The sequence below is a fragment of the Equus przewalskii genome, chromosome 19 (genome assembly GCF_037783145.1).
Source record: "Equus przewalskii isolate Varuska chromosome 19, EquPr2, whole genome shotgun sequence".
Classification (NCBI taxonomy): domain Eukaryota; kingdom Metazoa; phylum Chordata; class Mammalia; order Perissodactyla; family Equidae; genus Equus; species Equus przewalskii.
This window is the reverse complement of record NC_091849.1, coordinates 25296581-25310098: the sequence shown is the minus strand read 5'-3', so window position 1 is coordinate 25310098 and position 13518 is coordinate 25296581. Positions and strand designations below refer to the sequence as shown.

The following is a 13518-nucleotide window of genomic DNA, read 5'->3' as shown; positions in this document are numbered from 1 at the left end:
ATTCAGTTAGGGGTTTTAATGTTCTCACTTTTGTGTGGGTGTGTCCACTCTGACCTGGAACAAGCAGGTGGACGACTCCGCTTTTGGCCCTGGTAGGGCTTCTCAGTAACCTTGGCTTCCTGAAGCTCTAGGTTAATACGATAAGGACAGAAACCTGCCAGGCTAGCAGAATGTTATGAAACTTTTTAACCTCAAGACCACGATCCCAGCAAACTAATGTATGTGAGGTTTAGGCGCTGTTCTTTGTTGTTATCAGTAGGGGTTATGTGGATCATAATTCACAATATCAGTAATCTGTACAGTAGTGTTTCATGAGTTTTTCTGTATGTGTATTGTATTTCATAACAAAAAAATGTCTAAAGCTAAAGCTTGTTTCTGAGGAAGACCCTCAGAGATCTCCAAGAAGTAAACAGAAGAATAATCTGTAGAGATCCAACATTCTCCCTGTTCAAGGCTACAGCTGAGTTCTGTGTGCTTCTCAAGAGGTGATGCCCACAGCTCAGCAGGGCAAACCCACTCATTTGGCCCTTGGGCAGGTGGAAGCCACCCTCCCTGTGTAAAGGGGACTCCAGGCAAATATCTACTGGTCTACCATAGGCATGGGGTTCGGAGAGAGACTTTGCCCAAGAGTCACACTGTGAAAATGCAACAGAAAAAATGAAATGACACACCTGCCACCATCTGGAGCATGATGGCCTCATCGTAGGATCTCCCTTTTAGGAAACAACAGTGGTAGATGCCGTTTTCGTGGGCTGTGACGTGGTGGATGATCAGCGCCACGCTCCCCTTGCTGATCTCTTCCTTCACAAAGATTGTCCTTCCTCGGTACTCCTCCATCTGCTCCTCTGTCCTCTGTCACCTGCCCTTATACGCAAGCACTGCTGGGAGAACTGAGACCTGAACCACCACACTTCCGTGTCATCAGCGTTTTTCTCAGGTGACAGATGGCAACGTAACATGCTGTTCCTTTCATCATGGCCAGGATTGGACCAGCTGGCCCCAAGACAGTAAACTGCTCTGTTCAACAAAGGGGTAGAATCAGACAGGGGCCTCAGCCACCAAATATCGAAGGCAGGAAAGGAAGGGCATATTCCAGGGCACGGACAGATTCCTCTTCTATTTCTAATATATTGCAGACATCTTCTTTCTCAGGCCACAGAGGCTTCCTGGGCTGAGGATTCTGGAGGCCAGTAGCTGTGGCTAGTCAGCAGCAATAGATACCTAGTACGAGTGTCTATTGAAGCTGCTAATACTTCCTGAACAAATCACTGAGAAGCAGACACTGAGCGCCCCCTACTGACCCTGTGCTCACAGAGGTTTCTTTCATTCCCCAATCTTGCACAGAACCTGGAGTGTGGTGTAAACTTGAGCTGTTCAATATGGTAGCCACTAGCTGGTCCCAATGGAAATGGGCTGTAAATGTAAAATATACAGACAATTTTGAAAATCTGGAATAAAAACTATTAAATATCTTTTTGTTAATATTATATAATAAAATTTGGATGATAGTGTTTTGGGTTTGGTGTTAAAATATATTATTAAAATTTATTTCATCAATTCCTTTTTAATCTTTTTACTTTCTTTTGCTTTTTTTATTTTTTTGTTTTTTTTTTGTGAGTAAGATTGGCCCTGAGTTAACATCTGTTACCAAAATTCCTCTGTGTTTTTTTTTTTTTTTTTGGCTTGAGGTAGGCTGTCTCTGAGCTAACATCTTTGCCAAGCTTCCACTATTTTACGCGGGATGCCACCACAGTGTGGCGTGACGAGCAGTGCTAGGTCTGTGCTAGGGATCGGAACCTGTGAACCGTGGGCTGCTGAAGTGTAGCGTGGGAAATTAACCACTATGGCAACAGCCAGCCCCTTAACCCTTTTAAATTTAAGGAAAAATTTCAAAATTGTATGCAGCTTGCCTTTGTGACTCTCATTGCATTTCCATGGGACCACACTGGTACAAATTCAATGAGCATGTGTGGAAGGAAAGGATGAGTGAACACAACTGCAGCACTTCTTCAAACTACAGTGATTTCAGACTGAAGTGTTGATTTCCTTTTCTGAGAATCTGAGAAAAGCTAGTGGCATGGACTCCATCTGAGACCAGTGCAAACAAGCTGAGGAGGTGGAAGAAAAGAAGGGAGCCTGGCAGGGAGAAATGCAAGGAAGCAGCTGGCTCCATAAGCACCAAAGATGAATCACCCTGAAGGGGCAGGGACCAGAGACCTAAGGGCACAGACATGGAGAAAACAGCCAAGGAGACTTGACACCACGGTTCCCATCTAGGTCAAACTTTCCCGTAACCTGTGTTGGGATCATCAACACTCCAACTTCTGTCTTGGGCAGCCCCCTTCCCCTCCAGGTTCAGTTTTCTCCCGATAGATTGATTCATTCAACATTCCATGGGATAAGCCAACAACACAAGGATGAGGGAGGCAGTTTTCCGCCTTCCTTGGCTCACTTCTCTGGCCAGAATTGAATTTCTCCAGTTGTCACTTCATATTCTTCCATAACTCTGCCATCCTTCCCTTCCTTCTCTCCAGAAATCAGACATTACTACCTGAGGTAAAGATTGTGATGGAAAGTCTCCCCACCTAGAAGGTTCCCCTCTCCTGTATAAATGATATAAGTAGTATACCTACCCCTGCCTCAGTTTCCACATTCTTGAAATGAGACTACCTCACAAGGTTGTAGTGAGAATTAAAGCAGGGAAATGCACTTAAATAATTTAGCACAGCACCCAGTACATTTTAAGTTATCGATACATTTTAGTTATTGTTCTTAAAATCCTAGCTGTCATTCACCTGCTGAGTAAACTTTGGAAAGTTAATTCACTTTTGTGCACCCCTGTTTCCTTTTTTATAGAAAGGAGACAATAAAGTGGTACCAAACTAAACTGTCATATGGAGTAATGGAATTAATATTAGTGACATGCTTCGCATAGTGTGTGCATTTAGTAAGTAGTTTATTGTTGCAAAGTGTTGCTTTTAAGGAGGACACTCAGCTCCAGGCTGAGCAGGGGAAAGCAAGGATGTTACTTCAGCCTGAGGGTCCCCATTCCAGTCAGCAGATCCCGGGGTCACTGGTGTCTCCAGGGAAAGGTCAGACACCAGGTCAGGAACAAGAGAACTCTGCACTCAGGTCAGCGCTGGGCAAATGTTCAAGGCAGTGGGATCCCATGATTGAATTCTGAAAACAGGTCACAGGCCACAGATGCCCGCAGAAGGTGATGTGTGGGAAGACGTAGATATGACATTCACAATGGCATTGTAGAATGTTACCTCGCCAGTCCCATAGTCCAGGAAAACTCCCACACATTGAGGAGGATAGACAATTGCCAGATTGGTCCTGGGGTAGGTGAGAGACAGATAGTCATTCCCGTCAGACAGCTCTCACAATCCAGAATTCATTCTCGGGTGCTATATAAACCCACTTTTCTCTCATGTTCTCCCTACACACCCCAACATGCCACTCTTTCTTGTCCCCTATCTCCACCTCCCAAAAATGTCTCCCTTATGTAAAGCTCTTGCAGCCAAGCCCACGATAATGTCTATCAAATCTCTTAGGGTGGGCTGGCAGATTCTGTTGCTCCTCTGCCCACCGCATGCTCCTCTGGTCCTCAGAAACAAGGAGGATGAAGTTTGCTGTGTCCAGATCCAGAATCACATCCACTGCAGAAAGTTTGGGGATGGGCCATGGGGTCGGCCATTGTTCCTACAACTCAGAGCTCAACTTTCAAGACCTGGCTATGGCTGATGAGGTCCAAATCCAGACCTGGTATTCCCAACCTTGCCTGAATGTGACCCTCTCAGCAACACCAAAAGAAAGGCCCAGGAGTCTTGTTTTTGGTGGAGTAGAGTTCTGAGGGTCAGGGTCTGCCTAACGGGACATCTCAAGCTGGCTCATTCCTTCCATGTGTTTCCTATTTCCCTTTCCAAAATGACTCTGCGCATCTGAACTTCATAGTCACACAGATTTACATTTCAATCTTTACTCTACCACTCCTGAGCTGAATGACTTTCCCTTTTGTGCAGTCTCCTTTTCCATAGACTGAAGCTACATAATGTCCTTGAGCTTCAATTTCCTTATCTGAAAAATGGGAATAAAAATACTAATCTCTAGGATAGAAAAAGATAACACCTGTTTCATATGTAGTCCAGGGCCAGGCGGGGATGAAGTGCCTGAGGTTACGATAGCTCCATGCATTTTCTGTGTTAGAGGCCACGCTGGGGACTTTCTGTGCTCCCAGATCCACTCTCTTTCTTTCTCTACCGTCTTTTAGGCCCCAGGAATCTATCTTATATGGACAGCGTCACTGGGCTTCCTTGCTTCTGGTTACCTGTTGGGTTTGGCCAAAGGAAGGTACTAGCTGAAGATTGGAAGGAGAAAGAAAAGAGAGGCACAGCATGTATTTCTCCCACTTCCTCCCTGTCAACTTCAGAGGGTGATGCTCTCACAAAGGCCTGACTCCTCTCAGGCAGCCTGTCCTTGAGCTACAGCTTCCTCTGGGCTCCAGTAACTGCTCCCTCTCCCTATTCCTTCAAGCCTAGGTGTGATGACAGTTCCTCACCATGGTGAGTCCTGGGGCACTCCACACTCCTTTGCTGGTTTCCCTTAACCTGAATCCTGCCTTTGTAAATAGTTTCTTTCTAAATCCTCTTCAACTACCCAGTTTCAACATGCCATCTGTTTCTTGTTGGTTTTTTGACCAATACACATTCATTACCTCACTTAGTCTTTAACTCAACCATCACATAATAGGGATTATGATCATCATTTAAAAATGAGGAGACTAGAGTTCAGAAACATTAAGTAACTTGGGGACACACAGCAGCAGGAGGTGGCATAAGAAGCTTGGGAAAAACAAAGATCTTTGCGTGTTGCCTTCTCTCCTTGGTCATTCCACATCCTCACTCTCCCTGCAGTATTGGTTCACTCTGCCTCTCCTTCCCTCAGCTCTACACTTTATGCCGCTTCCTTCACATGAAGATCTGTGGACCCAGGAGAGCAATCCTCCCTGATTCTCTGGTCTCTCAGCAGGAAGGCCTTAGAGATGGGCACACCTTTGAGACCAGGACCTCAAGTCACCCACTCGGAACTCTCCCAGTCATGGGGACTGTTCTTCCCAGAATCTCAAGAGTTGGAGAAGAAAAATGGAACAAGCTTTCTAAGGTTGTTGTCCTAGGGAACATACAATGATTCTCTCACCAGCTTGGAAGAGTGTCATCTTCCATTCTGAAAGGCAGGAGACACAGACACAGAAAGGACATTATTTCCATTCTTCCGCCACCCTTTCTCGTCACTAAGCCTCTTCTTGCTCCCATTCTTCAGTCCCTTCCAATGTCCTGCTTCCTTCATTCACGGCTCTGCTGGGTGAGGCACGTAAGCTCTCAAAAATGGTGTACTTCCTTCTCTCCATCATGATGGGGCTGTGGGTGACATGCTAGGCTTTGCTAGGGTGTGGACATGTGTGCTGTGCCAGCAGGGTGAGGGGTGGCTGAAAATGACCAGACCCTGTCTCTGGAAGGTCTTCCCTGAGGCTACAGAAAATCAGGGGTGCTATCCCGCACAGAAAATGACCCTCTGGGCTAGATCTGATTATTCCTACTGGAATTGCAATGGGTCGCACAGCAGAGAAAAAGTTTAAATGCTTAGTACACATGTGCCAGGAAAATCAGAGAACATCAGGGTCACTCACCAGCACAGGCCTGAGACTTCCCTCCACCTGCAATGGAAGAAAGGTAGAGACATCACCTGAAATATGTAATTTCTGAGTTGTGCCATTCTCTTCTCTTGCACCCATTCAATCTTTCTTTTTGACACCCACCCCCACCCTTCCTACCTTCTCCTTCTGCCCTTTCCATCTTCTCCTCCCTTCTCCTCCTTGATATCAAGTCTGAGAACACCAAATGCATGTTGATGATACCACACGCACCACATAAATGCTTTCCCAGCTGAGACCTGGCAGATCTATTTTGTATGTGTCTATACTCCCATACCTGAGTGTAGGTGTCACTGTGTGTATGCTTGTATATATATGTGTGCTGGAATCCATCTATCTCAACTGTAATATTTTCTGCATGCTTCCAAAAAGAATTGGGCAGCTTTCTGAGGAAGTTTCAGGTACTATTTTTTTAAAAGCACTTCTAATAAATTTATGACATCTGTGTCACTGTAGCCACTCCTTTTTTTAGAGACACTTTTCTTTCCTTCTCCTCTGACTTTCTCATCTTCTTAACTCATGCATTCTTTGTTTTCTTTTCAGCAGCTAGTGAGGTTATGTAAAACAACTAGTGAGCTTCCTGGCATGGGGAAGGCATTTCACCTAGAGAGTTCCATCTGCCTCCTCCTCCTTTCCTTTCAGGTACACCCCTGGATATTCTCTGGTGCCTTGATGGGCTGAACAGTCTGTGGGCCCCTCTTGGAGAGACATTGAAAGTGCTTCTCTGTTTTAAAATAACACTACTCCCCTAACCAGTATTCCTTATTTCTGTCCCTTTATAAATCGACTCAGGACATTTCTCAGCCCAGGGTAGAGTTAGGAATGAGGAAAGGGGCTGGGAAGTATCCCAGCAGAGAGTCTTAGATGCAAATTCAGAGGAAATGTGAGAGCCACTCAGGCAAGAGCCCTGTAGTCCACCTCTCTCAAGTCTGCAATGGAACAAATGTAGGCAGTCATTAAGATTCTTAAAGCAGTGATACCAAGAGCTACTTGGGACCTTGGGGGAATCAGTATTTATGGAGTTCACACTAGAGCTTCTCTGGAAAATGAGCAGGAAAAACAACTTACTGTTAGGGAGATGGAGTGTGGAGCACCGCTGGAAAATAAACCTTAGAAATGACCCAGTGCAAAGGCAGGTGTGTGGGGTGGGGAAGGGGTGAGGTCTTTGGGCTCCCTCCCCCAAGCCAGGGTCATATGTTCCCTCCCAGGTCCGATACCTTTTACCCTTCATTCTGTTCCATTTGTGCCCGTGCTGGTTCTTTTTCCTTTTATTATATCTCTTTCTCCTGGGATACAGCTTCTTTTTGCTTCTCTTGCCACAGGAAGTAACCTGCTACTGAGAGAAGCAGCAGGAAGACTGCCAGGGTCCCAGCAAAGGCTAGGATCAAGGTGCGGGTCCTCCAGAAGGGGTCTGCAATGAAATGGAGCTTTAGCCTCTCACCTCCAGGGCAGGGATCACAGAGTTGATCTCATGACATTAAGTGCTCTCTCTCCTGCCAACGTCTCAGCAATCTTTGGGTAAGACTTTGACAAACTCTTACTATAACGTAATAAGATTACTTGTCTTGAAATGTCTGCTTCTCATACCTGAATATGAATCACTTGAGCAATAGAATCACATGTTTTTTCTAACTTAATTTTTTCAATAGGTCACATTTAAATGGTTCAAATATCAAAAAAATATAAAAAGTCGTTCAAGTCTCCCATCCACTCCCTCCTCCATGCCTCCATTTATTAGCTTAATTAATCAGCATAATATGGCAGCTAAGAGTGTGAACTTTGGAGTTGAAGGGACTGAGTTCAAATTCTGGCTCCTCCACTTGACTGGCAGTGTGATCTTGGACTAATTATTTCACTGCTCTGCTCCTGGTGTCCTAATCTGTAACTTGGGGTAATAACAGTACCCCACTCATAAGGTTAAAGGATTAAATTAATGCTTATAATGTGCCTGACACAGAGTGAGGGCTATGCAAGTGTATATCAAATTTTAAAAATATAAATATGGTCTTATTTTTTCTTCTTTACACCAAAGATAGCATTCTATACAAACTGCTCTGCATTTGACTTTTTTTTAAGATACCCACCCACAGAATCACACCCCCCACCTTCGTGACAGCATCCAATCCAGAGAAAAGCTCCACTTCCATAAACCCTCTTCGAGCTCCCCTAACACAAGCCCACTCCTATAGCAACTCTTCTCTAACACTCTCTTACTGAGATGCTCCATGGTTCCCACATGACGTGCATTCTCCTCCCTGTAACAAATAATAAACACAGCTTGGTATGTTCCTAGAGGCCTTTGTTTAGAGAACTTTGGCAGCACAGATGCCGTCCCACAGGTCAGCCTCCCAGGACCCACAGCACCGTGCACCTGGAGGGGCCACCGAAGCCATCTGGAACACACCTGAACCCGAACAACTGTGTGCCATCACTGAGGAGATATTTTCTTATCCTTCCTATCCCCAACCTTCCACTTTCCTGCTTAGACCTTGGTGGCCAGCATGAGGGAGTTCTTTACTTGATATTATAGGGTGAAGGGGGGATTCTTCCCAGAGGAAAACCTCTGTCTTTCCCAAGGGCCTCAGAGAAACAAAATGGGGAGGCGGTGGAGGCAGTTCCAAGTGACCAGCCAGGGTGCTCTGAGGTGGATTTGGAGGATGACGTCTTCCTCTGCTTCCAGGTCCCAGGGAGGAACTAGCACAGAGTAAAATCTGGAGGCTCACCTGCAAACTTCAGCTCCACCAGGGTTATTTCAGAGAAGTTGCCATCTTGGAAATAACACAGGTAGTTTCCACTGTCAGAGGCCCTGACATTATAAATTCGGAGAGTAGCCTTTCCTTCAGCGATGCCATCTCTTAAAAGCGAAGTTCTCCCTCGATACTCTGCCATCTGTTTGTCTTCCACTTCTTGCCCATTTGCATACATGTATACTACCTGCTTAAGGCTGGATCTCACCCACATCAGCTCCATGGTCTCCGCGCTCATGTTCAGGGACAGACGACAGGGCAGATCAGCATCTTCACCCACCACAGCCAGGATGGTTCCAGGGGGTCTGATCACAGAAAACTGAGCTAGTCAATAAAAGGAGAAGCTCCATCAGAGGGACTTGAGGCCATGAGGATAAGGTGAGAGCATCTCAGGCAGGGAGGGTGAAGTATGAATAACCTAGAGAGGAACGTGATCCTAACAGAAGTATAATTTGTCTAATTGTCATGAGTATTTTCAGCTTGGTATGGGACTTCCAGGTATGAGAAGTTGTCAGAGGTTCTGACTGGACACTCATAGGTAATTGCTTCAGATACATAAAAGCAGAATGGTCCCTACCTGAGCAGGGGGTAAGCAGCTGGAAGAAGATGAGGCCAACAAGGAAGTCGAGGAGAAGGAAGTCTAGGGAAGTTGCCATTTTCATCAGTGCTGCAGAGAGATGCCAGAAAGAGTTGAGAAGAAATTTTGACCTGGACCTAGAAGAAGATTGTGAATTCCACATCCAACCTCCACCTCCCCAGGGCCAATTTGGTGAAACACACAGTCATGAATGTGGTGACTCAAGACCCTCTTCTGCCAAAATACCTGCTCGGGAGTTTCTTAACCTTTGAGTTTCACATGGAAAATCACCCATAAAAATATATAACGTTAAATGTACATACATTAACCCTAATCAATCAGGAAAACTTTGTCTCTGCTATCCAAATGTGTTCAGAATCCTTCCACTTTCTACACTTCCACTGCTACAGCCACATCCAAGCCTGCACCATCACACTCTGATTAATACAGGACCCTCCTCTCCTGATTGCACTTCTGCCCCCTACAGTCTGTGCTCAACACAGCAGCCAGAATGTGCTTCGAGTCACATCATGTCACTCCTCTGCTCAATATCTCCTATTTCACTCAGAGTAGATGCTGAAGTCCTCAGAATGGCCAACACGGCCCTCTGGGACCTGCACCTCTCACTTCATCTCTCCAACCCTCCTTGTCTGTTCCAGACACCCTGCCCTTCTTGCTGGTCCTTGAACGGGCCAGGACAGAGGACCTCAGCTCTGACTCTTCCCTCTAGCTGGAACCCTCTTCCCCCAGACATCCACAAGGCTCACTCCCTCACCTCCTTCAAGTCTTTCCTCTAAAGTCACTTCCTCCATGAGACCTTCTCTGACCACAGGATTATGGCAAACTGCTCCCATCCCCCTGAAGCCTGCTCTCTTCTCCCCGTTAAATTTTCACCATCTAGCATACCATGTGCTTACTGTCTGTCTCCACCTACACAAGTGGAAGCTCCACAAACAAGAATATTGGTCTATTTTGTTTTCTGATATGTGATGAGCCTATACAATAGTGGGTGGTTCACATGGAACCCTCAGAAACTTTTTGTTGACTAAGTGAATGGATGAGGATGAATTTATTAGCCCATCCATACTCAGTAGCATTTTGTTTATTTATCTGTTTTATTATTTATTTATTTTGAGGAAGATTAGCCCTGAGCTAACATCTGCCACCAATCCTCCTCTCTTTTTTTGCTGAGGAAGACTGGCCCTAAGCTAGCATCCATGCTCATCTTCCTCCACTTTTTATATAGTAGGACACCTACCAGAGCATGGCTTGACAAGCAGTGTGTATGTCCACACCCAGGATCCCAATCGATGAACCCTGGGCAGCCAAAGCAGAACGTGTGAACTTAACTGCTGCACCACCGGCTGGCCACACTAGCATTTTAAATTGGTTTAGATGATCAGGTTAACTGCTTGTCATCCATCAAGGGGAGGTGGAGAGCTGTGAAGATAAGCATCTGCCACTACTCAAAAAAGTAATGACCTACTTTTTCGGTCTGGCATAGAGAGAGAGCCTGGTCTCTTGTGCTTCCACAGGGAATTGCCTATATTAATGTATTTATTCCTACTTTTCAATGAAGTGGTTTCACAGAGCAAGCATGTCCTGGATAGCACGTAAGAGTGTAACAACTCCATGTGTTTCAGTGCACTCTTTTCACAATTGTTTTTTGGGGAAGAAACATCACTGGGAAGGAAATTATTCATTTCTTGTCTTCCCTTTTCCTAGATGTTCACCAATGCTCCTTGTCTGATGGCCTCTGGGCTCACTAGTAATGGATAATTTCCCTGGTCTTAGGATCTCCACTGCTAGAGAAGTGCCTCTTCAAGGCAGAAATGTAAGAGCTTGTACTTGCAAAGAAGGCGCTAATATGTCAGGCTAGGAGCACACAGCAGCCCAACAAAGCTCATGGCTCTATGAAGTGCTGAGGTTCTCTCAGCCCAGAGGCAGAGCCTCTGCAAGTCCCCACTCCCTGACCAGTGCTCCCAACTGTGTCTTGGCTCAGAAAAGCACCTCCACCATCTTTTAGGCATGGTCTGTGGCATCAGTATGAACCTTCATGATAAGCAAAGTGTGGGGCCTTCCCCAGCTGACAAGGTTTGATTCTAACTGTAGTTCTAGCTTGGCTTCCATCCTAATGACACCACAGCTGGCTGCATCCCTAGATAGTGGAGAGCCTGAGAGCAAGCCTAGGTGGACTACAGGACTGAGATCTCTGGATCTAGCTCCTCCCTTTTCCCTTGGACCTCTCCCATCATGTATCCTCTCTTTCCCTGAAGATGTCAGGCAGACTCCCTGGTGGAGGCTTTGGAGTCAGTTAGAGGCTGAACCCATCACTTCTGAATTAAAAGACTAGTGAATGAGAGAGCTAGGACTAAGACCCGGTCTCACTCATCTCTTCAGTCATTCATTCAAAAAATATTTATGGAGCACGCACTATGTGCCAGGCCTGCTATGTGGCAGGTGGAGAAACAGAAAGGGAAAGGAAACTATGTAATGGCTCCATGATTCACAAGCTCTGTGATCACTGCCATGTGACAAAACCTATTTGAACTTTAGTCACTAGTGAAACAACGTGAAAAATGAACTTTAGAATGTGTAGAATTGCCCCAGTACAGCCACTTGCAGATATGTAGTCCAGCAAAGCACTTGCATGCATCCAGAGAGAAGCACGTGTGAGGATGACACTGCAGCATTATTTTTAAAGTGAAAAAAGGGATCACAACCTATTGTGACACCCATAGGAGACTGGCTAGTTAAATAAGGGTACAACATGGAATGAATTCAATGTGGCAGCTACAACTAATTTATAGTCACCTACCCAGATGATCAAGATACATTAAGTGAACAAAAAGCAAATTTCAGAATACTACTAATGATTCTATTAAAAACAAAAACAAAACTGTAAACTTCTATTCACTTTTTTATGTCATTACCTTAAAAAAGGTCTAAAAGGAAACAAGCAAAACTGAGAATTGGGGATTGAGTGAAAGATTCTTTTGTCTTTTGCGCTCTATACTTTAAAAATTATTTGAATCTTTTAAATTTTAAAAATTTTCATATACAACTTAACAACCAAGAATTGTTACGAGTAATTATGGTGACTGCAACATATTAGTTGTTCAGAAAATACCAACTCCTCCAAACGAACCAGCCTGAGGACCCAGTCCTAGTACCTGCTAATCCAGGAACTGCCGGGGGAGAAGGGAGCAGAAGTCTGTGCAGATGGTCAACCTTTGAACCCTTGTCTGAATGTGAAAACCACATCACACAAGATATTGCCTTTCAGTCCTTCCTCTCCTCTTCAAACTGTTCTCTGTGCAGCTAGAGTGGACGGTGTTATTATTATTATAATAGGTACAATTTCTCTGCTTTCCTAAGAGTGGGGAATACGTTTTCACTCATTTTTTGGGATATTTATTGTTTTTTTTTGTTCTTGATTATAGATGATTTTTAAATAGAGAAAAATTTAAAAGAATAAAATTTAAATAATCTGTATTGGTAATTATATACTTCGTTTCAAAGGAATATAAATATTTTGGAAGTATTTTGGTCATGTGTATATACGAAATACCTCTAAAATGTTTCATCTTCTGACACAGAAATTCCACTTGTAGGAATTATTCTTAAGGAAAAAACATCAGGTATTAACACAAAGATTTATGTTCAAGGCTGTTCATCATAGTAAAATCTGCAAAAGCAAAATGTAGCTACATTTTAAACATCCAAATTGGATCCAATTTTGTTATAATTATAAATAAAAACTCTTTATTTAAAACACGTTTCTAATGATTATGTGGAAATTCCTTCATGACTGCACAATATGTTGTTTATCATCCTCCTACTGTTATATATATATATGTATGTTGTATACAGAGGTTGGTTCAGATTTTTCTATACTACAAATAATTCTGTAATGAACATCTTCACATATAAATTTTAAGGCACATATCTTTTTTATAATCTCCTAGAATACATTCCCAGAGATGACCAGGAGAGACTATAAGAGTCCTTTGTTCCTTTCTCACCACAGTTAAGTTCCTAAGAACATGTACTTGTCAAGTTTTTTCATTCAGATTTTCTCCCTCCCACCAAATTCCCCAATTCAAGTCCTTACCATTTGCACTGCCTCCTGCCCCCACCCCTCATCCCCTCACCACATACACAAGCACCAAACCCCTTTCTCTGGGTGAGGACTTCTTTACACCCATTCTCAGCTTCTTAGCCTCTCTCCTCCCAGGGTGTGCAACACTGGCTTTTACCAATTTCCCCCACTTACCCCTCGGCGTTCCCATCTGAACATCGCAGGCCACAGAGTGAAGTAATCAATAATTCTTCGCTACAGTTAACAGTCTGCTCTGGAAGAAAAGGAAATGAAGGAAATGCTGCTCACTGTGAGAAACAGTCACAGAGTCCCTCTTTGGAAGAATTAGTTTTTTGATTGGCTCAGAAGGGTGTTTCTTATCAGTGGGGACAGACACCAG

General features: G+C 44.4%; 2 protein-coding genes and 1 pseudogene across 28 annotated transcripts in view; all 3 read right to left on the bottom strand.

Moving 5' to 3' along the window:
• The window catches only part of LOC103545953 (butyrophilin subfamily 2 member A2-like), a 20087-nt gene extending 15816 nt beyond the window's left edge, over positions 1–4271 (bottom strand). For all 3 annotated transcript variants that reach the window (XR_011529965.1, XM_070585348.1, XM_070585349.1), the window contains exons 1-2: positions 4132–4271; positions 672–1017 (exon numbers count right to left, since the gene is read on the bottom strand). Coding sequence is in view for 2 of the 3 variants with exons in the window: in XM_070585348.1 (XP_070441449.1) it covers positions 672–837 (166 nt within the window). In the remaining variant the exon portion in view is untranslated. The remainder of the gene's footprint in view (positions 1–671; positions 1018–4131) is intronic.
• Positions 1618–4193, bottom strand: LOC139077424 (butyrophilin subfamily 3 member A3-like; annotated as a pseudogene).
• On the bottom strand, positions 1618–13518 carry LOC139073312 (butyrophilin subfamily 3 member A2-like). Of its 25 annotated transcripts, XR_011529951.1 has the most exons (8): positions 12609–12725; positions 12211–12358; positions 9038–9127; positions 8437–8784; positions 6931–7124; positions 5690–5716; positions 5200–5226; positions 1618–4330 (listed from the first exon to the last, which is right to left on the bottom strand). XR_011529951.1 is itself a non-coding variant. In XM_070585310.1 (7 exons), exons 2-7 carry the CDS (start codon positions 12299–12301, stop codon positions 4290–4292), a joined length of 624 nt encoding a protein of 207 aa, XP_070441411.1. In that variant the 5' UTR covers positions 12302–12358; positions 12609–12725; the 3' UTR covers positions 1618–4289. The 25 variants fall into 25 exon arrangements, 6 of the variants coding, with proteins under 6 accessions (XP_070441411.1, XP_070441414.1, XP_070441412.1 ...); XR_011529949.1 differs by having other exon boundaries at positions 5690–7124; XR_011529955.1 differs by having other exon boundaries at positions 1618–3339; positions 5690–7124.

Excerpts from the sequence above, each read along its gene's own strand:
- LOC139073312 (XM_070585308.1), bottom strand. The coding sequence starts at position 12,301 with ATGTGGTTTTCACATTCAGACAAGGGTTCAAAGGTTGACCATCTGCAC. Across the intron at positions 9,128-12,210 it reads GGCAGTTCCTGGATTAGCAG|CACTGATGAAAATGGCAACT; the intron begins GTACTAGGACTG and ends ATCTCTCTGCAG. Across the intron at positions 8,785-9,037 it reads GCTGCTTACCCCCTGCTCAG|CTCAGTTTTCTGTGATCAGA; the intron begins GTAGGGACCATT and ends TTTATTGACTAG.